This window comes from Xiphophorus hellerii, chromosome 7 (genome assembly GCF_003331165.1).
Source record: "Xiphophorus hellerii strain 12219 chromosome 7, Xiphophorus_hellerii-4.1, whole genome shotgun sequence".
Lineage (NCBI taxonomy): Eukaryota > Metazoa > Chordata > Actinopteri > Cyprinodontiformes > Poeciliidae > Xiphophorus > Xiphophorus hellerii.
In genome coordinates this window covers 18,353,361-18,378,496 of record NC_045678.1, presented here as the reverse complement: position 1 = coordinate 18,378,496, position 25,136 = coordinate 18,353,361, and the positions used below count along the sequence as shown (strand labels likewise).

The window sequence follows — 25,136 nt, the reverse complement described above, 5'->3', positions numbered from 1 at the left end:
GTGCATAATACTTAGGAATACTGAAATGGCTTGTTAGCTAAAAGAACACAGCGATTTAATGCAATCACTGGGTAAAACATGCTTAACCTTACAGCACAAACATAGTAAAAGCTGTAATTTTATAAGCCTCAGTGTGCATAGTTACTTCACTTTTTGAGGGATTACACACGTCAAGAGAGAAGAGAGGCAGATTGTAACCCTACTACAAGGGCTCATTGACCAAAAGCTACTCACTAACATCTTTATAACCCAAAAGTTTAGCTGCCCAAAGGAATTGAAAAACAAGCCCAACTCCTTGACTTTTATTTTAAAGCTGCACAGAGAGTCATGTGATTTTCACACAAGCAGGCCCGCTGGACATTCATAAATTATCCTGTTCACTGGACCAGGTTACAACTGTGATTAATTCCAACCATTAGACTTTATAACTGTAATAACCTGATTAAGAGAACACAGTGACATTATAAAAAATGTCATAATTCACAGTATTGGGAAACTCATTTTTTTACAAGAAAAAGAGCCACTCAAAATGAACCATAATCCTTCTCTAACTAATGACATTTGCTATTCTGATTTAAATATAAACAACTTGCTTGCTACTAATTTTTGAGAATTTTTATAATTCTATGATACCATGAGAATCACAAGCTTGCCTATGTATTAAGAAAAAGGGCAACTTGTAGTTATCTTGTAGTTATATTTTGAAGTTACTGCTTAAGTCTCTGACTTTTAGTGAGTCTATAATGGACGCATTGTTGGAAATGAAAGGAAAATGTCTAGCTTCCTCTTCAAGTCCATACTTCCAAACAATGTCATGTATTTGCATCTATTGATGACCAACAAGGAGCAAGTTTCTCATTGTAAAAGAAAATTTAAGCTTCATATCCTTATGTCAGAAACTCATCACAGAGACCTTTAAGGTGATTTCCTAAATTGATTCCACATCTGACCTTCAATAGCTAATTTTATTTAAATGCAATCAAGGTTATTTATTGCTTCAGTAACAGTGTTCCATAATATAAAATTCTAACTAAATTCAAACTAAACCCTAATTGAAAATACCCGAGTGAGCAAAAATAGGTTGCTTGTCTGCAATCGCTGTCAGAGACGTTGTGAAGCTTTCTGTGGTTTCAACTGCAAAGTCTCAAAGAAGGTCACTTTTCCAACACAGGCCAGACAAAAGGTGAAATGAGACAACTGAAGCAATCTTAGGTCAATATGAAATAGAAATCTCTCAGCTACACTGTAATAAAGTTACTGAAGTGAAGTAGTGAAGCCATAAAGGGGAACTTTTACAAGGAAAGAGCTGTCGAGAAGATTGGTTCGCCTACTGGCAAACGCTGCCTTCTAAGAGCTAAGCTGGCATTACGAACACAGCACCAAGGAACTGAAGACAGCATTTTCACTTTTAACAAAATATTTAGGTTTAAAACAAATGCTAATTTATTTTTTAACTAAGGAAAGCCTGTGTAAATAAATTATTTATACTGTATTAAAGTGGTGTTTAAGAGGTTAAAAATAAATAAATAAAATGAACAATCTTTACCTACTTAACATTGTGATGCTTAGTGTGACTTTTCCTGAGTCTGCTTTGGATGTTTTGAGAACAGACAGAATTTTGGTAATTTATAATGTTTATACTTTTATTTCAAAGTTCATCTTCCTGGTTGTGTTTTGGACAAAGAGTCTCACAATATTTGTAAGAAAAGGCACTTAAGATTTCAGACTTTATTTAATAGATGTAACAGTGTTGCATGCTTGATAGTTTTGATTTGAATTCCAAAGATACAAAGAGAAAAACGTGAATACCATTGGTAAAAACATCTTTCCAAATTAATAGATGGTGATGGTGGTTGTGCAATCCTGATACTAGATATCTGTTTACTCATCAGCCACTTATACTGTACGTCTCTTTGGCACCATGCTGCCAGACACCAACACACAAGCTAAACAGGAATGGGAAGTGACCAAGCTTACAAAGATCCAGCTTGACAGAGACAAAAAACTGTACACTCCAATTCTGTTGCCCAACAGACTCAGTCAAGTGCTCTCAAGCACTTTATGATGCACATGCCCACTTGGAAAAAGAGCCAGGAATTCAGAAATTTCCCCAGACTTTTAGCAATTAAATTCTAATTAAAGGAAATTAATTAGTATTGTGCTTAAAAAGGGTAAGCACGACAATTTGCTCCTTCCGTCATTATGATATATGTGAAACATATATCGTTTTAATGTATGGATGTTGTTACCAGGTGTAACAACATCCATACAATGAGGACACTGTTCGTTTTGGAAAGTTATTCTGAATATAGAAATTTTAAAGTTAGCTATTTTCAGTATTAATGAGGTGTAGAAAAGTGAAGTTAGAGGAATGAGAAATGCTTTGGAGAGTTATTTAAAGGAGACAAGATTTTCATTTGGAATTTGTTGGCTGTTTTCATTCAGTCGATGGACCCTTGTCATTTCACCCACTTTGTTTGTTTGCAGTTTGGCTTGTTTTTACCAATTGAGGATGTCTTATTAAACCTGGAAAAGGGCAACATGTCCCTGAGCAGACATCAGTAGTTACCTGGAAGCAAAGCTTCTTTGCTTTGTCCCACTAATTTCTAAAACAATATGCTAAAGGTAGTATAAAATGTCAGCAGTGTATTGAAACTCTAATATACAGACTGCTCTCTCAAACATATGATGTGAGGTTACCTCAACTTCTATTACCAAAATGAAAGAATAAACCGTCCTAGAAAAAGGTCAAAGTGGATATTTTGAGTACATTTAAGAATAATTATTATACGTTACACCATGACCATTGCTTATTTTCAATTTGTTGCAAACACAAGATCATTGAAAAACTATTGCTGGAAAACTGAATTACCTATTCCTTTACATAGTGTTGTAAGCACCATGTTACAGCAAGATGTCACAAAACATGTGTACAGTAAAAAAAAAAATTGTTCAACCTTAAAATTGGCCATGCCTTTAGTAAATTGATATGGAACAAAATAATACAAATAAATAAAACTCAAAAATATATGTATTGCCATAGCTCTGAAAACCCATATGGTGGATACAGAGGGTTTCAAAGTTGTGATCCAGAGAAAACCATTGAACAAAAGTTGCATAAGTCATTGTGGTGACTGATGCAAGGACTAGTCACTTCACTCATTCAGCATTAGCTTCTGCCAGCCATATGAGCAGATAATGGTTTCAGAAATAATTTCAATGTGAATAGAAATATTCTGACACAGGACAACGTTTCAAAATTTGTAGTTCTTACTTTAAAAACAATTGGATCAAATCTCTGACACCAAACACAAAATTGAGGCATAGTTAGGACACTTTTTAGTTTTTGTGTAATTCATCTCAAAGAATTATCTTATATGGAAAAATGAATTAGAAGGTGATGCAGAAAGATAACTGACATAACAGGCGTAATGCACACATGACATGTAATAATAACTAGGGATGACCTAATTCAGTCCAAAGAACCTGCTCATGCTCTTGAGCAATTTTTAAATTATTGATATGGGAGTAGCTGACTAAAGTCATTTTTCTATGGTTTCTTGTTAGCTGCATCACATACTCTTGAGGCCTACGCACACTGCCTCCATGTGACTCTTCACCGGCCAATCAGATTTTTTTTTTTTTTCTGACATAGGCTCCAACACAATTGTTTCTCTATTGACCACTGGACTTGTGACATCAGATATTCACACGAAAGTATACAACAGAAATCCCTCAAGAATAAACACAATTAGGTCAGAGAGTAAACTCAAAGCTACAATTGCTGCTCACAAAACACAAGATCATCATTTTACCCTTTCATTTTTTTTCCGCCTTTTTTTTTAGCTGCTGAATGTCTGTTATCTTAATGCTACATGGCCAACACAGCTGGAATACAAAATGGTTGTCATCATCTGCCAGATGTTTTAGTGAGTTTTAATGATTTTAGTACATACACTTTGAGTTTGGTTGTGTGCTTGAAGTCACTGCTCAACTAACAGCACATCAGACAGATTCCCACATTTTCCCCAGTATATTTTAAGCCTGGCGGGCCACCAAGCCTTACCTGTGCCCCCACCAGGCTAAGCATTGCTTATTTTTTAAAGTAATTTAAAAATATTTGCATTTTTTAAGACTTTATAGTTGGTGTTCAGGTACTAATCTTCCAATCTTTTAATAACACATAATTATCAAGCGATATTTAAAAATTTCCTACCAACTTTAAACATTTGTTTAACTCAAAAACACAACGGGCCACTGGATGAATGACTTCCCTAGCGCCCAATTACCGGGCTTAGCAGGTTTGTGAAAGGGAATCTTGGATTCCTCATTGATCAAATAGTTATAGTCATAGTTATCTTGTTATACTATTAGCTATATATCCGGAGTAAACCAGAGATATTATTTTAATTAAACTTTTACTGCTTTGTTTTGTTTGACCATCATTTAAGTAAGCAATATAACTTTTCCCATTTTTAAGTTTTGTCTAACATCTTCCAGCTCTATTGTGTTGATTGTTGTACTGCAGGGCGAGTCAAGTGCAAATCTTCTGGGACGTGTTTTTATTTAGTCTATAATAAATAAATGAACAAAACTTAAATCACACATTCTCATTTGGCTGTATGTATTGCATGTATAGTAGGCCTTATACACATGCCACAGAAGCCCGAACTTGACTTGACCATCAAGCAAATCATTTTGGCCTGACCCAGCCCCAATTTTGAGTCCAGGCCATAAATCTAAACTCTAGCTGTGAGAGGTTGAGAGGAAAAATGTTTTCCTCTGCCTACATCCCCCAGAATGCCGGACGATTCTGGATCAGACTTCAGTGAAATTCAGTGAAATTCTAAGAATTGTATTTCTATTGATATTGATGACATGTCAACATATGTTACGAAGTATTAGCTGTACAAATGCAGAGAATGAGTAAAGACCTAAGATTGTGACTCAGGAGAGCTGTGTAAGTGTTGCTATGATTAAAAAAGCTGAACAAGATTAAATCACTTTAACTTTTCTCTGCATGGTAAAATACTTTCAGAACAATGACCAAGCATTATGATGAAAAAAACTTTAGAAAGAAAACTGTGGTAAATAGGAAGACTCAGACTGAACCAACTTAAGGTGGAAGAAAATAGGGATAGATAATATGAATTATTTACCCGACAAAGATCCAGGCAGGAATGAAACGTTAGCAATGAATGCTGCACAGTTTAAATGTGCAGGCTCCTCTCTGTTCACATTATGTTACCATTTCATTAAGATTATCATTACACAAAAAACAAATCTGTAGTTTCACCTTTAACTTTTGCTTTTAGTGGCTACTTCCTCACAGTTCAGACCTGGCTGGTTGCAGCATATTTAGTTATTAGCAAAAGGTATATTACTATAGCTCATTAGCACAACTGTTGTCTACCTGCAGCATTATTTACCAAAACGTTGGAGTCTGCAGTACAAAACTACATACATAAAATAATAATAATAATTTCTTTAATTTAACATAACAATTCTGGAAATTCCAGGAAATATAAAAACATTTTTTGAAAAACAAAAAAATATATGCAGCACTTATTATTTAAACTTTGTTGCAAAATGTATTTATATATACTGTACAGCTGAAGAAAACTGTACAAAGAGGACAATAAAAACTGTAAATCACAGTGAGGCAGCCAGAAAAGAGACCAGCGTCTTCAGAGAGTTCAGAGCGTTCACACAAATGAGAGATGTGCAAAGAAAATTATTCCACAGCATTCCTTAATAGATTATGAAATGAAGGAAAGAAAAAGGGTCAATTTGTGTCACAAAGCAATTGTGAAAAATAAATGAGATAATTAACAGAAATCAAGAGGAGCACATTTCAAATATGTCTCTGTTTTCTTTGTTCAACACAGCCTTTTTGTAATATCCATCCATTTCTCAGGTAAGACTCAAAGTCTTGCACAATAAATTACAAGTAAAAGAACAGATTTCCTGCTTTTCATTATGTGCAGTTCTTTATGTGATTTTAAAAACATGGCAGTTCCACAATGTGCAACATTTGCATGTTCAGAATTCAACCAATTAAAAGCTAATTAATTAGACACAATTCTATTAAGAAACAAATCCCAGTCATCAATATACACAACTAAGGGTCACCCATTGCTTAAATGCGAATTGGGTCCTTGCACCACGTGAACTAAAGAATAGCACAATAGCACTATTGGAAGTCACAATAAACAGGGTGGCATGCATATATTTGTTGGAGCATGAACTCATCAGTGCTGATTGATTTTACTTCCATGGATAGAAAGCTGAGCCGTTGCTTCGACATACAGATCTCTATCAAGTGGCCGCTTCTAGGAAAGATCTTAATTCCCCCTGCTGATTGTCATGTTATGGTAAACACTCTTGTGAATTCTTCCTGAAAATCATCCTATTGTGTAAGAAAGAGAAGGCACACACACACACACACACTCAAATCCTGACAAAATTAGCCTGATATATTAGTTTTCAGCCAAAAACGTGCACTTAACTGTGCGTTGTGTATTTTGGATTTGATGTTTGTATATTAGCAGAGATGAACCCATCACATGTCGGTGCTCAATCTCACAAAAAAAAAGCAATTTTGAGAACCTCTGATCTTACTGAATGTCTAATACAATGTTGAACAATTTATTTTCATATGGAATATTTATGAATATTTTTCTTAATAAACATTGACAATAAAAATATAAATATATATTTATGTAACTATATATATATATATATATATATATATATATATATATATACTGTATATTTAAATTGATAATATATTACATTAGAAATATAAAGTCTGTTTTAGGGCTGGTAGATAGGAGGAAGACAAGAAAGATAAGTAATGTCTAAATGAGCACATTTGGTCCTGCCACAACCACACATTTAGTAATAAGAATAAGTGTAAACAATTGTAATGATCCCCAGATAAGTTGAGAGCTATAAGCTGGGCTGAGGTCTCAACCACTAATAAATTTTTTTATTTGACACAGAAAAGCAAAAAATGGAACAGGGAAAATATGAACAATTTATATAACTGTAGAAATACCATCTGCTTTGATGCTTCCCATTGGTGCCAAAGTAAATTTTGCAGTCTTATGTGCATTTGATCAGCAGCAGTTATTTTTTTTTAAATTCTTATATTGATTAAAACTGAACTTGTTAATTCTACATCAGAGAGTTTATGGAGTACAAAGTGAGCTTTTAAGAGATACTTTTCATTTGAGAAAAAAAATCTAAAAATCTTAGAATTATACAAACATAAAAAAGACAATACAAAATATTCAAACTAGACTGGACTCTCTTTAAATACAATTGAGACCAAAATTATTAATACCCTTGGCAGATTTGGGTTTAATTGTTTTGTTTGACCAATTTGTCTTTTTCAGATTTTAAGCAATATCTTGAGAGTGGCTGACCCACAGTGCCAAATTGAATCTGTGAATCCTAAGGATTGACGTGACGTAAAGAAAACCTTTTAACCTCAGACTGGGAGCTCACCACTAAAGATATTAATCTTTGGTAGATACCAGTAGAAACATGCATGTTTTAAGGGTTTGATTGATGTAATACTAACAGATATTTTTACTGATCATCGAAAAGAGGCACAAATAACATTTGGAATCCCATATTGGTACAAAGCCAAAGGTTAAATAAAAACTGATCAATTATTTGTATGCTGATTTCTAATAAGAAAACAAACTTTGTCTTTAAAGCAATTTTGATTTTAAAGCACAGAATATTTTTTAGTTTCCAAATAATACTGAAAAATGTTCAGAATCTTTAACCCAATATCATGAATCATCTCATGTCATGAGCAACATGCATTGTCAGACTCCTAATGCTTCATGGTGTCTCATTGCACGACTGCATGTTTTCCTTACTACAGCCTTGTGTCTGCCTTGCACTTGGCAGCTTTCCCTGTGATACGCTGAATGTTTATAAAGGAAAGTGGGCAAACGGCCTCCTGGCAGAAAAACGGCATTAAAAAAAAATCATTTATTCCTCTGTTTATTTCTTAGGTTTTTGCCTTTGTTACGAGTTAGGTGCTTACCGTTAAATAAACTGTTAAATAAATCTGCCTGTGGGTAGTGCATGCTCCCTTGATGAATTGTGAACAACCAAACGGCGAACTGAAAGGATACTTGTCCAGTTTGTACAAGGCAATTCATGCAGCCTCGTTCATTTGGGTATGCATGAAGAAACAATATCCTACCGGGAGCATTCTGAGTTTCAAACACTCGAGGTCAACTACACGAGCAGATTCCACATGTGTAGCCTGTGGCCGCTGAGGTTTGGAATCTACCTCCCTCCTGGCTGGGTGACGTTGCATGTTCTATTTCCAGACCAAGGGTTGAAGTGAGGCTGCAGGGAGTGTAACACTGACCTACATGACCTGTGGCCTAGAAAAGCAGCCTGGAGCACTGCACACTAAAAACTCCTCACTCCTCCTTATGCAGTCTTACAAAGGATTCAAAACCATTTTTTGCACATAGCATATGTCTTTTGATGCCAAATGATTTGCATCCTTTTTTTTATTCACATCTTTGACTTGTCACTGCACACAGCCCAGTTGTCGGAACCCGATGCCCACTTGCTGAAGTCTCAAGTGGAAAGATGGAAAAGCAAGCCGAAGAGGAAAAACTGTTTTACTTTCAGGCCCAGTGTCTACAGGCCACATGTCTCCAGTCATCTGTCACTAGTTTACATACATACTATGACACTTCCCCTCTCAGTGGGAACCCGTTGTCACCACTCGCCCGCCAGCGAGGGCTTACTGGGTGCTAGATGGGTCTCCCCCAGGTACCTCGGGGGAGCCGCATTAGGCCTAACTGACAGACTGACAGCAACACGCAGACACACATGCACACAGTCCATCCCTTTTCTCCAAACGGCGCTCCCTCCTCCTACAGCGCAACTGCTCACATTCTCCCAAGGCACACCACACTTTGCATAAAGCAGTGACTTTGCTTTACATCAATTTTTTTTCAGACACAAAATTATTTTTCACCCCTCTAGCCTCTTTGTGCTACGTGGAAGTTTTGAAATGAATAATGGAAACAACAGAGCTGAAGACTCATGGGATCCATTTAAAGATGTGGGAGAGGCAATGCAGTCAGGGTTTGGGCTGCAAAAATATCACGCTCCACGTAAATTAGTCTACTATTGTTCTGCACTTTATAGAACAGCTGCTTTAAACCATGTGCAGAGCAAATAGTGCCTAGAATGATTTAGTGTAAACACATTTTCCCCTAATAAAAGAGAATATTAGCGAGAGAAAAAACTAAATAAAAAACAATCTAAATGTAGTTAAATTGTTTGACAGTGAAAAAAAAATAAAAATCTGTGACTTAACTGGCCAAGATGCACTGCATAGCTGTCTTACTCTGCATATTTAATGTTACATGCTGGAGAACACACAACATGCAGGACCGGTCAAGAGGACAAATGGATTCATTTCCTCCAGGAAAATGAGAATTTAAACTATGTTTAACTCTTCTCAGCAAAAGCCACAACTTGGTATTTCCACCCCGGCTTCCCAGGTCCTTACAATGGAAGTCCTCAGTAGCAGCTATGACGGGCCAACACAACTCCCTGAGGTGATTTCCTGATAATGAACACAAAAGAAGTGTCGACCCTCACAAAACCCACTGATGACTGTAAACCCTCCAGTGCTTATTTTTGCCCCTTTTTTGTCCTCAATTAAATTAATTAAACATGGGGTGGACACTAAAAGGGATTATCAAAAAGACATATTCAGAAATTATTCAAATACACAAAAAACAACAGTATATCACTGGAGATGCAACAGTCGGAACCTGAAAAACGCAATATTTCTCGGATCAGTCAACACGATTTATCTAAAGACAATCAGACCTCAGAAACGACACTTCACTTTAAATGCTGTTACTGATAGAAGACTTTTCAACACAGATTTTTTTTTTTTTTTCCCGGCTCTGTTGAGGTGTTTAAAAATGAAGCCAGAGGAAGCATGAACAGTGAAACAAGTTATTTAAAGCAAAATACTATTGTATGATACTCTGTGACTTGTTTAGGCTATGCGCAAGAGAACAAAACTTTAAAGGGGGCATTTTATAGCACAGTCAAGTAACTATGTCAACATCAGTTGTAATAATATGACTCAAAAGAAATTTAACTTTGTATTTTAATGCCTTGAAATGGGAACTTTGGCTCTATAAAAACTCCTGCTCTTTCTGAAATTCCATCTTTAGGAAGTCATCACAACAGCACTCCTCTATGAACCCTTTAACAACGTTCTTACCAGCATTGCACTAAAAAGTAGCTCCGATAATGAGCTCAGCTGATGCGCAGCTCCACCAGCTGTGTGTTAATTGCTACTGACTGGCTAGTCTGAAGGAACTGAGCAGGAGAATCGCGGGGAGGGCTGCTCTGTGAGGCAGAAGCTTGGAAAGTACAGCTCCGAAGAGGAGCTGCGTCTCAAAGGCAGCGCTGATTCCACCCAGGTGTTTAGCACATTTGAATGGCTGACAAGGGAAATTGAAGGGTTTCTCAAACATGGATTAAAGGATCAAGGCAACACTCCAGGTATGTTTTTGATAAGGGAATAACATTGTAACATGATGTAAAGCTAAAAAAAGAAAAAGTTAATTTGTACCCCTTCAAGAAGAGAACAGGAAGGCTAAATGGAGGACAGCAAAGTTGCTCCGTATCATTTTTAGCCTCGATTTGTAGATGTTGCCAGATTTTTGGTAATATCAGTGAGTTCTTACCAAAAGTAATAACACAGTGAGGTTTTTAGTTTGTTTTTAAACAAACTCTTAGGTGTATGCTGCAAGTTTAGGTCAAATGTCTTTATGTAGCCAGGTTTGTGTTTAATTACGGGATGTGGGAAAGTAAGAAAATAAAAAAACAATGTTGGTGCATTTTTTTTCATAAAGTTCCAAACAATTATCAAGACTTCTTCTCAAAATAATTCAATATAAATGTCAGATATTTCTGCATTCAACAGTACAGAAAAACACAAACATTACACGATTTTATTCTCTACTGGTTTAGAACATCACGTCAGCTTGTTGTATTTACGTTTGATACTCCCGACCCAGTCACATTGACCAATAAACAGACTGAAATCTTACATAGGGTTTGTATTGTATGCTTTTGGTTTGCTTGGAGTTTTCTGTCTGAAAAAGAACTGAAACCACCCAAGAAAGCTAAGTTTAACAAACTTATGAACTGATTTGTAACAGTGTAAACAAACTATTAACTAGATGTTAATGCAAGTATCTGCAATCTTTAGGGAATCCACAGGGAACCTGCTCTTTTGACTATGATAGGCTGCACTTACAGCAATGTTCGCTTCCCTTTTCCTTTTGTTTTAAAATAATAGTGAAAGCCTGTTTTATTGCAACTCCTGTCTTATAGAGACATGATGTGGCCATAAATATTTAATAACATCACTGCAAGAAGGCAAGAAAAAAAAAAAAAATTGAACACTAATTGTATTTCACCTTGTAGCTCTGAAAGAGAAATTGGAATTGGTTTAAATTGGTACTAGCATGTCAAAGTTTTAAAGAAATCCAAAATCGGCAAAAAAACAAAATAATAATTCTTAGTGGGTGATCTTGATTTCTGAAACTTATTCACATATGGGTATACCTAACAAGTAACAAATATGTTTTCCTTTCTTTATCTACACGCCCTACCGCCCAGCCTTTCTTCAGCACAGACTGGCATGGTCATGTCACCATGCCACTGTAGACACCAGCTGCCTCGCCATAGCCTGACACCTTAAACCTCCATGATGGCACACAGAAACACACACACACATGCACGCCACACACCCCTCTATCCCTCCCGTTACACCCTCCAGGCATCCTCGTCCCCCTCCTCTCTACACCATCAGGCAAACCCCAACCCGTCCTCTCGTCGCTGGCACTCGAGGCTCCCGCTGCTCGCGCCTGGCACGGTGCCAACCTGTCAGCCACCCAACACCATAGAGGATGAATGAATCACTAAGAACTTTGAGAAAAGCACTGATCGCTCACATCTCATCTGATCAGCGCTTCAGCTAATTGTCTCAAATTGATATTTAAGACAATTAGCAGTGGAGGAGGGAAGCAGGGGGGGTTATAAATCGGAGGAAGAGAACGAGTCAAAAGATGAGCTTTTATATTCACACGCATGCTTTTGAATGTCGATGTTAAAGTTAATCCAAGCATGTATTTTAATACATGAATTATAAGAGTATAATAGACTATTACTAGAACCACAAAGTGATTCAGTGTAATGTGCAAACAGTATATTCAAAGTGAGTTATTATTCCTGTCCAAATTTTAAAGGAATCAAAGACAGCTCTCTCAAGTGTCCTCATAAATAAAGGAGATTCTTTGAAATAGATTCATTTAAATTAGCACAAAGGAACAAGTATGTTCAAAGAGTCCATATTAAAGCTTGGGCATGTTATGCAAGTCAAATTCCCTACAAGTTTCCACTACTGTATATCGATGTACATTTTCAACTCCCACATCTCCTTTATAACCTCTTTGAACTGTGGCTGCACACTGCCGGTCAGCAAGCTGAAAGAAGGTTTCTATATTTTTTTCCTCATGCAAAGCAAACAAATTTGGATGCTGCGGACTATTGGTAGTCATGCAGGTGAAAAAAAAAAAAAACACCCCTTATCTGTCTCATTAAGTTGATAATGTTTTAAAAATATAGTTGGCAAGCTATCCAATATTCCTTAATAAAAAATAGTAGAACTGTAATATGTTGCATCTTTCTGTTTAAAGCTGCCAGTTTATGTTTTACATTTTGGTTTTAATGTTTTCTGTATTTACTGTGATATCATGAAATTGTGGTACTTTTACCTAATGTTATAACATAAAAATCTTCTGCCGCTAACAAATAAATTTCAATTAATATTTTTTTAACTCACTAATTGCATGTTTTTTTTTATTTCTCTACAGTGACATATTCAGTTACCACATTAGTCAGACAAAGAAGATAAAATAATTTTTCTATAATCCTCCTATGAAAGGCTTGCCTTTTCACAATATGAACGGTTTTTACAAAAAAAAAAAAGAAACACCTTGAAAGAAGGACAGGAACAGTGGCCTCTCCTCACCAAGGTTATTCAGTGATAAGCAACAGTACTCAGGCAGACAATGACAGCCCAAAGTGGGAGCTATTTTCAAAAGTCGCTAAATTGTAGAATTTGTTAATCATACTCTCAGAGTGTTGGGTCCTCGCACCCTAAGAGTGACAAGACGTTATCTGTTTAAAGACGAAAATTGTAGGTGTGGAATCAGATTTGGACATGTAGTTATTTCATACAGGTGAATAAAATGCTCATGCTGTCATCCGGAGCTGTCGACAGCTCCTGCATTCAGTCCAAGCACATGCAACAACATACAAACAATGCTGTCTGCCAGAATGCACAACCATGGATTATAAACTATTTGAATAGGATGTAAAACAGACTGCCATTGTTTCAAATTATGAAACATCTAAAATAATCATTCTTAATTATACATTGAACACACACTTGAACTGCAGTTTTAAGCTAAATAAATACTTATAAATGGCCATGTATTTTGGTCACTTGACAAGAAAAAAAAAATCTAGAACTTTGCATCACTAATTAAAATGTAAACAGTGTAATGAGGACATCAGTGATTTAGGCAAACGTCTCTCTGGCTGCCACAGGGGATATGATAATTACAGAGGCGAATCTATGAATGCACATGAATCTCCTACAAGTCCAGATTAAAAGCCTTAGTGCTAAACCTAGTTTGGTACACCTGGGGGTTGTCTATTCTAGCCAATCCCCAACAGGCTCTGAGCTGCCTCGTCTTCTTATGAGTGCAGAGACACCTCATGTGAGGGAGATGAAACAAAGCCTCTGTTTCAGCATGTTGGAAAGGGGAAGGAACAAGGCGTTTGAGGCAACAAATGCAGCACTTTGAGTAAATAATATGCCAGCCAATGGCCTGAATAAAGCAGCCCTGCCCATGCAACACACTTTTGTGGCACTGTTGTTATCAGTTACACAATTAACCCTGTATTCTAAAAGGATGCTGTTTTCTTTTAAATATGGAAAATATATGATCACATGTGTGGACTATTTTTTTAAGCAAAGGAAAGCAATGGTGACCATAGTTGAACTAGCTCAGGTCAGACATTATACATAAAAGGTTATAGAAGTTTAAAACAGTTAAAACTTTTCCAATACCTTTTATTGAGATGCCAGAAAACGAGCCACAGTGATTAGAATGTCACCTTCCACACCCTTTCCTGTGTACTGCAGGTCAGCTGGCTTAGAAAAGGACTCGTATGCTTTTTCCTCACTTGCAAAGACAAATGTTTGGCTGACGTGGAAATCTCTACCTTAAGGAAAATGTCTACTTCCTCTCAGGAATACACAAGAGAACTGCTGCCCGCTAAGTATGGTAAATGCTAAAATAATATGCTAAACACAGCTTAAAATATCAACTCTGCAAAAACTGTTTAACATTAACTGCTCTCACCCACATTCACACAGAACTGTCCCTCAATCATCTGCTGCTGTGCACTGCCGATAAGCTGGGTGAAAACATGCTAATGCAAATTGCCCTGTTTTGAAATATTTTGGGATAAGGTAACACTATATCAAACCTACAGCTGGTTAGCCACAAACACTATTGGGTTATGCAGCTGCCTGTAGGCAGACAACTCGAACAGATAGCCCAGTAGTTTATCGGCTAATTTCAGATTGTCATATTTGTGTTATTTTCTAAAAAAAATACCTAACTTAAAAACTACTAGTAAATCTAGCAAATATTACAACATTTTAGTTAAAGCCTGTTTGAAAACAGTACAAATAGTTTGCAAATTACAGCATTATACATTTAAATAGACAATATATTATTTTCGCAACTTTGAGTTTTCTTTTTAAAATAAATGAAATAAGGCTGTTATACTTCTTTTCTTCTTTACATTTTTGTGTTTTTACTATGATACTTTGGAATTTACACACTCTTATCCCAACTTAAAAATCTCGCATATACCCCGTTTCTCTACTATATGATACAATAACATACAACTCTAAAAATAAATAAAAGTGCGTATTTAAAATTTCTGGTTTCCCCTATTTTATTTTTTTAGGTATGTGTTTCAGTGAGATAATTTTTTTTTTAACTTTCACATAATAATATAGAAATTTCTGGCTTTTATTTGCAGAAAATGGGAAAAATTATGAAAATCAAAAAATGCGCAGTGTTTTCAGAGGCTCAAATAAAGCAAAGGAGACTAGTTCATATGAATTTCTTAAAAACACAGAAGATATATTTTCACTTTGAGAGAGTTAAGAAATAAGTGTTCAGTGGAATAGCAGAGATTTTCAGTCATAGTTTCAATGTATTTTGGCAAGCTGTCCATTTATCTTTAGCATTGCTGCTGGTTTCAGGTGACCACCTAGACAGTATGCCATTAAATAGAAAGACATGTGCTTGTAATGGAATTCAGCAGATACTGGAACGGAAAGGCTTTCATACATGTACTGTTGCTAAGTTCAGAAAAATTTGTAGCATTCTCCTACTTTTCATTTTTTTTAGCTGGACTCTATAAAGTTCTAGCAGGCAGAACAGATTTTAGTGCTTTATTATCCAACCTACAATTATTTGCCCTGTAAAATCAATTAAAATTAATTTGTAATTTGTTTTTACTATAAAGAATGAATTACACGACAGGCTGGTAGCTACAAGCAGTCAAATGTAGGCACATGCATTTAAAAATGTCTATGCCATATGCTGTCACTCAGAGGAAAAAAAAACAAGTCTGAGCAGACAGTCACTGTGTCTAAATGAGATGGTGGTAGGAGGAGGAGGGGAAGGAAAAGGGAGGATGTCAAGGATTCATGGTCCTTCATCTTTGCAGTAGAGCAAACACGTCCCTCAGTATAGCAACAGACAGCTGCCTCCACCTTCTAATGCAGTCCAACTTAAATCACTGCGAGAATTGTCAGTGTAGAGAGAAAACGCACAAAGATAACATAGCAGGCTGCCATGAGGGAAACGACAGAGATGTGGAAACAAGAAAAGGAGAGACATAGACAAAGAGAGAGGAGGGAGGGGAAACGTGTTGAAATACTGGAGTTCTTTTTTTTTTTTCTTAGTCTGACTCCTATGGGGACTCTTGCTTTTTATATATAAAAAAACAGCAAAGACACCACTTAACATATTTCCTTAAAGCTGACAATCCTGCTCTGATCAGATTTGATGTAGTCGCTGACTACGAGGAGATTTTTTTGTAGTTACGGTTCTATAGATCCATGTGTAAAGATTTAACATTTCCTCAATTTACAAAGCTTCTGCAATCAGAGATGTCAGTGTTAGCCTTTAATTGTCATTGTTGAAGTGTCACGCCTGCTGAAAATGTATGCATTTTTTCCCTTTATTTTTAGGGATGTGAGATGCTGCACACTTTAGAATATAGACAGAACACTTAGAGACGCTAAATTGCTTGGCAAGGGCATGTCAAGTTAGTAATTCAAAGATTTATTTAGGACGCACATTGCTGACTTTTTCTGTTTGTACTTTGTTGCATCTGGAAATAATAGACAGAGGAAAGACTAACATAACATTCCTGGTAGATAAATAAGCAAGCACTTGCTTGATTAAAAGTGAATATTTAAAGTGTCAAATTTCACTTTAATATTTTACTTCCAATTTGACTATATAAGACTGAACCAGAAAATCTTCTTTCAACAAGATTTTCTTTTGTTACTTCGACTGCCTAAAAGTAAAACAAATATCTTTACCTTGTTAATAATAGCCACCACTCTTTACAAGAAAATGTGACAAACATTGAAAAGGGTGACGAAAACATGGGGGGGTTCAGCATCTGTTGCCGACGTTTTTTTTCCCTCTAAGGTTCATGTCAAGCAGAAGCTGGAATTGTTAACGCAGATGTTGTCTTTCCAGAAATAAACATCGCTGCCAGCATTCTTTCTGTGCACATCCGAGGTGTCTGAGGTTAAGTAAGGATCTGCAAGAATCGCCTAATGCTCTGCAGGAGCTCAGGCGTGGAACACTTCAGGAGATTGAACTCTGAAATATATGCTCAGGCACTTCTTAATTATTAGGGGTCAAATACTGAGGAGTGTGAGAAATGCCAGATAATTTTTTAACATGCAGATATTTAAAAAGTTTTTTTTTTTCTTTCCAGAAAACAATACTTGTCTCAAGATTTGATGAGAAACTGGAAAGTTGAAATACATCTGTTCCCATACTTTTGTTTTAATTAATTAATCCACTAAAAATCAAAAATAGTAAATCTGAAGAGTACAGGAGGACAAACTAAAATATAAACAGGAACACATATGTTCCTACTGTCTTAGGAGCTAGTATCAAAATTCAGTTCAATAAAAATACTCATCACACATGCATGGCAAAACACAAATGGGACGATACATTCAAAATACAAGCAACCAAATTTAATATCCACTTTACAAAAACAAATTACAACAAAACACTTACACATAATGAATGTGATGGTAATGTACTTTTTTTTAACCACTGAATGACAGATGCTGGAATGCAGTTTTTTTTTTTCTTTTTTTGAAGAGGAGTGAAAACACACTTCAGCTCACTGATGGCAATATTTAATTTCCTCTCAGAGCAAAACATGCAAATGAACTGCAAGAACACAATTAAGTGAGTTGTTCATAACTGGGAGGTGGAGAAAAGGTTCACACAGGACAAAGTGTTTGCAGGGGGAGAGAATTCGCACAACTTGTTACGTACCTCTCTCCCCCACACCACATACACACGCACCCACTACCAGACTTTGTGTCCATTTACTGGCTTGTCTCAAATAATTACCGCTGGAACAAAGAATGAGAACTATTCCTGACATATGAAGCGATATGTGTGAGCAGATCTGATTTTATTTCGACTTGTGTTTGAAAGACAACTGAAAACAGTCGTCCCTTGTTTAAAAGTCAACTTAAATGGGACTTTATTGTTATAAAGACATATTTTTGGTTTACTGTCATTTTTCTGTGTGTATAATAACTAATTAAACTGAAGCGCAATTATTGCACATTGATAACTGTGAAACTGTACCAGTAAGTCTATACTTTAAATAACGAGCTTAAATATTTAAATAGATCCTGAGCTTTTCTGTGTCATTAAACTGGTAAAATGTATATTAGGAACTAGGGTGACCAATATATGATATTTATAACATAAAGATGTGAAAGCAATCTGCTACTAAAATCATAAAAAATAATTTGGATTTAAAATGTGTTTATTAATGCAAATTTATTAGGTACTAAAAATGCATTCATATTTTTAGATTTATGCATGCATGAAGGTTTGAAAAGTTGCACAGCACTTCTAGAAACAAGCAAAATTAAAATGAACTGCTTCTGTGAACTCAAATTGAAATAGCTGAAAACACTATTTGTCTGAAATCAATAACACACCATCCTCTCAGATCTCTGATCAGTAAGATATCAACTCTGTATTAAAGAAACTTATTAGGATGAACCATGCACACAAAAAGACAATAAAAATACTGCAATGACAGCTTTTCTCCTCCCAAAATATAACAAATCACAAAAAAATATAACAATGAAGATAATTGCAAATTGAACATAGGCCTACCATAAATACTGCTGCTAGTGATCATGTCTTCGAGCCTAAAAACAAAAGGAGAGGGGGAAAAACAGCAGAATCGGAATTTTCACGAGGTGGAATTCCAAAGGTTGCTTCTCATTACAGCCACTTTCTTCCTTAAGCTATCAGATTTCACAACTTAAAAAAAAAAAAAAGGCTCCGTTGTTCTTTTCCTTAGGCGCTCATTTTAGTCGAATAATTAAGGTTAAGCTAAAAGAAAAAAATGAAATAAATAAAATATATATTTTTTTTAAATCCCGTGGACGGAGACGCGAGTGTAGGGGCTGTCACTTCTTGCGCTGAGTTGAAACTAGAGAATAGGAAGCATGTGAGGCACTGTAGATGACATAAAACACACATTCTTCAAGCCGCCCATTAAGAGGAAGAGGCTAAAGCAGCGTGAAGCCCCCCTCCTCCCTTTACGTTTAAAATAGATTACTTGCCAGCAGTTGTCCCACTAAGAGCGCAATGACAGCCCATCTTTCTATTAACCTCCCGCCTGCAGTTCCAGCGGCCACTTTTATTCAGGCTGACATGCAAAAACTTCCCAATGCAGGAAAGTTATTTAGTAAAAGAAAGCCTGGATCCAGCCCTCAAACTGCGCAGAGTGCCGCGGCAATAACAAAGTAGGTTCTAACTTCAAAATCATGTACCTCGCTTTTTTTCCTAATGCGTGCCATTTCGTGTGGGAAATGATAGTAAAAAAAATATGAAACACGCAGGATGAGCGTCCGCAGACGGACAGCGCTGCAGCCCTCTGATGCGCGGCACGGTCTCTCAGCGCTTCCACGGAGCTGCTCAGTTTCTCTTTCTATAATTTGTTCGCATCACTGGCAGACGGAGCGGGACTCACCTGTGTGAGGTGACAGGGCAGTCACAGCTTACGGGACCATCAATCCGCGGAACGCAGGGACGAACACGGGACTCGCCGCGATCAAGCGAAGCTGCTCTCGATTTGAAACCATTCCAAGTTAGTCAGGGAAAGACTGACCACAGCCTCTGCCATGTTGGAATTCCAAATCCTGGACAGCTGCTCCACTGACTGAAGGCAGCACGCCGCGCCACTGCGCATGTTCCGTCCGGTGAGAGCCAAATTCAAAGAAAGTCACCCCCAATGGGCAGCAGTTAAATATATTGAACAGTCCGTGCGTGTTTTAGTAATTTAATTTTGTGCATCAGAACACTAAAAAGGGGTTATTAGATTTTTCTAATAATATATATCTTTAAAACATATATATATATATATATATATATATATATATATATAAAATTTTATTATATATATATATATATATATATGTTCGTGTGATAAAATTTTTGTAGTCAAAAATAGAAGTGCATGATTTTAAACTTAAATTTGTTTGGATTTTATTTTCAAATTTCAATGTTCACAAACTGTAAAGAAATCAGGGCAACAGAACAACGGTACAATCCAACACAATCTTCCATACATTGCCCACCACAAAATGCTTCACCTCATGACTTCACAGTCCAAAATCTGATTTTGATGTGGGCTGTATAGGCAGTACACATGTAGATAAATATAACCTACCTGTTAGTTATGCTTTGAACAAGTGTTGTAATTTTACACATGTGGAGTCAATGGGAATTTGCCACTGTTGTGCCCACTGATAAATGCTGAGAAAATGGTGAATGGGTGATGTGCTTAGTGTGGAACAGCACTCCATTTTAACCAACCCAAAAATCACAGATGTCTTCATGTGTTTAAGGGCACTACAATGCCAATGTCGGTGGCCGTCCGTATTTTAAAGGAGGGTTTTCAACATTGACCTCACAATTTGATTTATAATGTTACAAGAAACCTCTTTGTCCAAATTCATCAAAATGACTAATTTGTATGTGATAAGAAAATTATGTAAGTGGGACAATGAATCGAGGTTCATATAGAAAACAGTGTCCCCTACATGCAAAACAATTGTCATTCAAAGTATTAATAAAAGTGTTGTTTTTCTTTCTTTAGTTTTTTTTTGATAGAAGAAAAAAACAAATGCAAAATGAATTTCCTGCCAATTTGTTTTTGACTTCTCAGCAGAAACATAACATGCCCTGATTAAGGGTTACTTTAGAATATTCAAAGTGAGGTTCTGTCAAAAGTTTGTGAGCTGTAAACTATTTTGGGATCTTCATTAATATCCTTACACTGTTACTTAACTGCCTGATATCCAGCAGATATGGTGACTCTAACTTTCAACCCTCATGCCACAGAAAGCTTTTTTACATGCTCAAAAGTCAGTGCTTGCCAAACGTACTTGCAACTGGAGATTAAATGATCAATACTTAAGTAATGGGGTTGCAATCCTGGCCCGCTATATAAAGTTTAAACATGTCCTTGTTCAAGCACAACTGATTCAAATGATTGCGTTACCTCGTCTGCATGCCTCCTAGTGTTAGAAAAGCCTGTTAATCACTCATTCATATATATCAGGTGTGTAGCAACAGGGAAACACCTAAACATGCAGGACAGCAGCAGCCCATGGGGACCACGGTGGGGGAGCCATGTGCTGCAGCATTAGATACACAGTAAATTTATACAGGAACATTAGTTAACAAAACCTAAAGAAAAGCAAGACATCCAAGAAATTATATGTTCAGGCAAAACACTAACGTATACCCCCCACTCATGAAAAGTATGATTGTGACCTGGTGTTGGTTAATTAAAACCCAGTTACAGAGTGAGATATATATTTTTATTATACTCATACCTTAATAATGATCGTTATTGTGATGGATCTCTTTATTTTACCGAATACCTTGAAAGAGACAGCTGGTCCCTTGGTTACACTAGGGAAACCAAAGAGACCCTGGTTTGACACATTATGTGAGGTTTGGCCCCAAAACTTGCATTATGCTCCTTCATCTCCATACCCAAGGCCCTGGAAAAGATTCATTGATTCAGCCTTCAGCGCTCCCTTGGCTGCAACATGCTAATTCCATCTGCCCTAACTCTTTGGAGAAATCATAAGGCAGGACAGGGAGCAGCCACTGAACTTCACCTGGAAATGACACTTTCAACACATTCACTCAAGCTGTATTTTAAAGTACCAGGCATTTCATATTAGTAAGCTATACAACAAAGAGACGGGGAGAGTGAGGGAACAGTTATTCTGCTGTTGGGCATTAGAAGACGCCAGCATTCATCAGATAATTCATATGCTCACATGGCTCAAGTAGAAGTGAGCGTCCGAGCTTGCAGAGGAACAGCCTGTGAAAATTTCTGTGTGCTGTGAAGGTCACAGTGAAAACAACAGCAGTGCATTTCCAGGTGTAGCCACGTCCATTGTCTCCTTCCTCATATGGGCATGTTCAGTCTGTGCCTTTGTCCTTGTGTCAGCAGGCAGGACATTCTAAATTATTTTGCTCAGCTGCCTCCCTGAACTCTTGCTACAGCACGTCAATACACACATCATGCAGAACCCCGCACACACACCCCCACACGCACACCCAAACACGCAAACTCACACACACACACACACACAGCCATAGGGAGCATAGTTCATGTCCATCACATTCTGGAATTTTTGACACATGCCAAAACCTTCAGAAAAAAATGGCATATTTCTACTTTTTGTTCTGTTGTCTTTATGATTTAAGATCAACATTTTTACCTTTGGACTTTGGTAATAAAAATTAACAGAAATGAAATTCAGCCCTTGAATGACAGAAAGAAAACAATTGAATATATGTGCTTTCCTGTTGCTCACCCAGCAAAACTGTTCATTTCCCCCAGAACGAAGCTAGGGGCCTACAAGGCATGTGACTTGCTTTTTTCTTTTTTTTGACCCTCTGCCTACTGAATCCTATTTCACGTGGGATCACTTCAGCAGCGTTGCCGGGCAGTGAAGCACTGACTCCGGAGAAACCATCAGCAGGCAGCGGAGCATGCATCTTCACGTAACCGTTTTTATTCCCCTGATCAGTGGTTTGTCGAGGTATTGACTGATCCTCAGCGTAATCACAGCAGCTATACTTGCATCATGTTTCATAACAAATAAAAACATGTTGAGTTCTTGGCCTGGCCCTGAAACCTATAATGCTTTTTCATCTTGGGTCTGTGTTTATATTCTCCATCATTACACAAGTTAATCAAATTCGATTTGGGGACTTTTCATGGAGTGATGCTGTAAACAATATAATTTGCTGAGGTGCTGTACTGCATCTCTGGGCCATCAGAGTCAATGATTTCTCATCAGGAATAAAGATTGTTGAGCTCAAATGCACACTTGCTCTAGTCGAGTCACAACCATAAAACAATTTGCCTGAGAGTACCAGATATTATGGTGAATAAAAAATAATCAAAATGCAATCACTTACAGACCAGATGTCGCTGATAGTTCTTCAAATGTTTGAATCCTCGCACTAGTAAAATAAAATTTATGTGAAACATTAGTTGTTCATTACCTGTTTGTAAATGTAATGTGGGATAGTAGATTAATTTAAACAATACTAGACTAACTCTGGAATCAATCCTGCTTGCAAGCTGAGTTTCTTCAGTAGTTGATGCCAATGAAAGATGGTGATTACAGAAAATAATAAACATGACCTCTGTTAGAACACATGAAAGATGTTTATATCAGCTACCTTGACTAGTTTAGCAGCAGTGCTAATGCTAAATTCATATTTTCTAGCTAAATTTCTTAACCCATGTTCATGCACATCTCAGCTTTGCATGAGATGTGCATGGAAAAGTGAGTTTTTCTTTCCACCATCACGGCATCACCACATGCATCCTCAGAATGAGGAATTGCTTCAAAATCATTGAGCTAATGCAGGCAATTGTTCCCTGTCGCTACATGCTCTGGACAACATGTAGCAACAAATGCCTTTTTAGTGAAAATCTTATGCATGTTTAAAACTTGTTTGCATTAAGGCAACCTCTGTGAAACTCTCTCCTTATTACTCTGAAGTATTTGTTATTGATCGATTTGTGCTGATTTTGAATGCATGTTAAATATTTTTTTTCTGCAATACGTAATGTTAGATACATGCTGTGATCCTTTTTTATGAAATGATTGCTCAAGTCAACATACAATATAATTTTAAGATAATTAATTTTATTTAATTCATTGTGAATTTACGTTTAATTATGTTCCAAAAATATTAATAGACATCTGTGTAAATAAAATGCATGCCAACTGTCACATCATTATTATGGGATAAATTCTAACTATTTTGTTAAGTCAGTGTGCATATACTCTAGCTGAAATTCTAATAGGGAGTATCTTGAAGTGAATAGAGCCCACAAGAGGATAAGCTACTAAATCTTGCAATAAAGGCAATGTGATTTACAGTAAATTCCACAAGGCTGACGGTGCCACAGCTGAGGGCATAAACACTCCTTTCAGCTCTGTGCCTTAGTTCTGTCCGTTGTGAACTACAATCACGCAGGCATGCTGCTCAGTGGCAGTGACTTTGATAAATCACCAGGAAGTCCTGCTGTTGGCTTAAAACTAGCACTTGTTCAGTTGCAATTCTGCATTTGTCCCTCTTTAATGTTTATGGAAGTAGCTTTAGCAGTAATCTGTCAGTGATTGATTAGGTGGGGCTAAATCCCTTCTCCGTTCTCCTCCACCGGCTCGCTGTTCTGCTCCGGCTGTGTATTTACAGAAAGATGACTGTGTTGAGAAGGAGGCTGCTTATGTACCTGCAATGTAAACATAGTTACTTCCACTTGGGTGACTACAGGCTCAAGGATGACCACCAGTAAAACTAGAAACAAGGAGTGACATGTTTTGTTGTTGCCAAATTCATGCGCCAGTGGATAAAGAAATAGGCTTATAGACCTATGACAAAGTTGCTTTGGGAATAAATCTTGTTTAAAGCTGTCATCCATGTTTGGCACAGCAGAAAAAGATCTGCTGATGTCTGAATGCAACGCAATCACTGGTTTGCTTGTGACACATCTAAGAAAGCAGAATTGTAACAGACTTATATGTAAGCATTAGAACATATTTATTTTCTATGTGACTCAAGAGGTTGAAAAAGCAATTTAGAAAGGGTGTTGAGTATTGATCACACTTACCAGCAATCCATTTTAATTAAATATTAAGAGTGTGTTGTATTGATAACAACCGAATAGCAGCTGCTTTTCTTGATCAAAAGTGGACAAACTGGGAAAAAAGAAGACAAGCTTTAATACATGTAATTATACTTGAAGTATGAACGCAAGCCTGTGTTATATCTGATGCATTTTCTATTCATTCAATACTTTAGTTATTTTTAAAAGACAGTCTGAGTATGAACATGAATTTTAATGGAGATACTTAAATGGTAATTATTCCACTCAGGCTCAAACGTAGGTAACAAATGGAATTCAATCAGTGTCCGTGCATAATGATGGTCATTAGGAGAAAGAAAATAATAATGACATCCTTTCTGCATTAAACCTGCAGACACTTTACACAATGATCCCGCAGCCATTATTGATCTCCATGGAGATAAGCAATTGTCACTTTTCAACATTGTGCC

General features: G+C 36.7%; 1 protein-coding gene across 2 annotated transcripts in view; it reads right to left on the bottom strand.

Moving 5' to 3' along the window:
• fign (fidgetin) overlaps window positions 1-19,833 on the bottom strand; it is a 38,307-nt gene extending 18,474 nt beyond the window's left edge. Inside the window, exons 1-2 of one of the 2 annotated variants that reach the window (XM_032568824.1) lie at window positions 19,504-19,833; window positions 18,639-18,673 (exon numbers count right to left, since the gene is read on the bottom strand). In XM_032568824.1, the coding sequence (XP_032424715.1) occupies window positions 18,639-18,663 (25 nt within the window). In that variant the 5' untranslated portion in view covers window positions 18,664-18,673; window positions 19,504-19,833. The remainder of the gene's footprint in view (window positions 1-18,638; window positions 18,674-19,503) is intronic. The other variant, XM_032568825.1, reaches the window with a different exon arrangement.
• Between the last annotated feature and the right edge of the window lie 5,303 nt (window positions 19,834-25,136).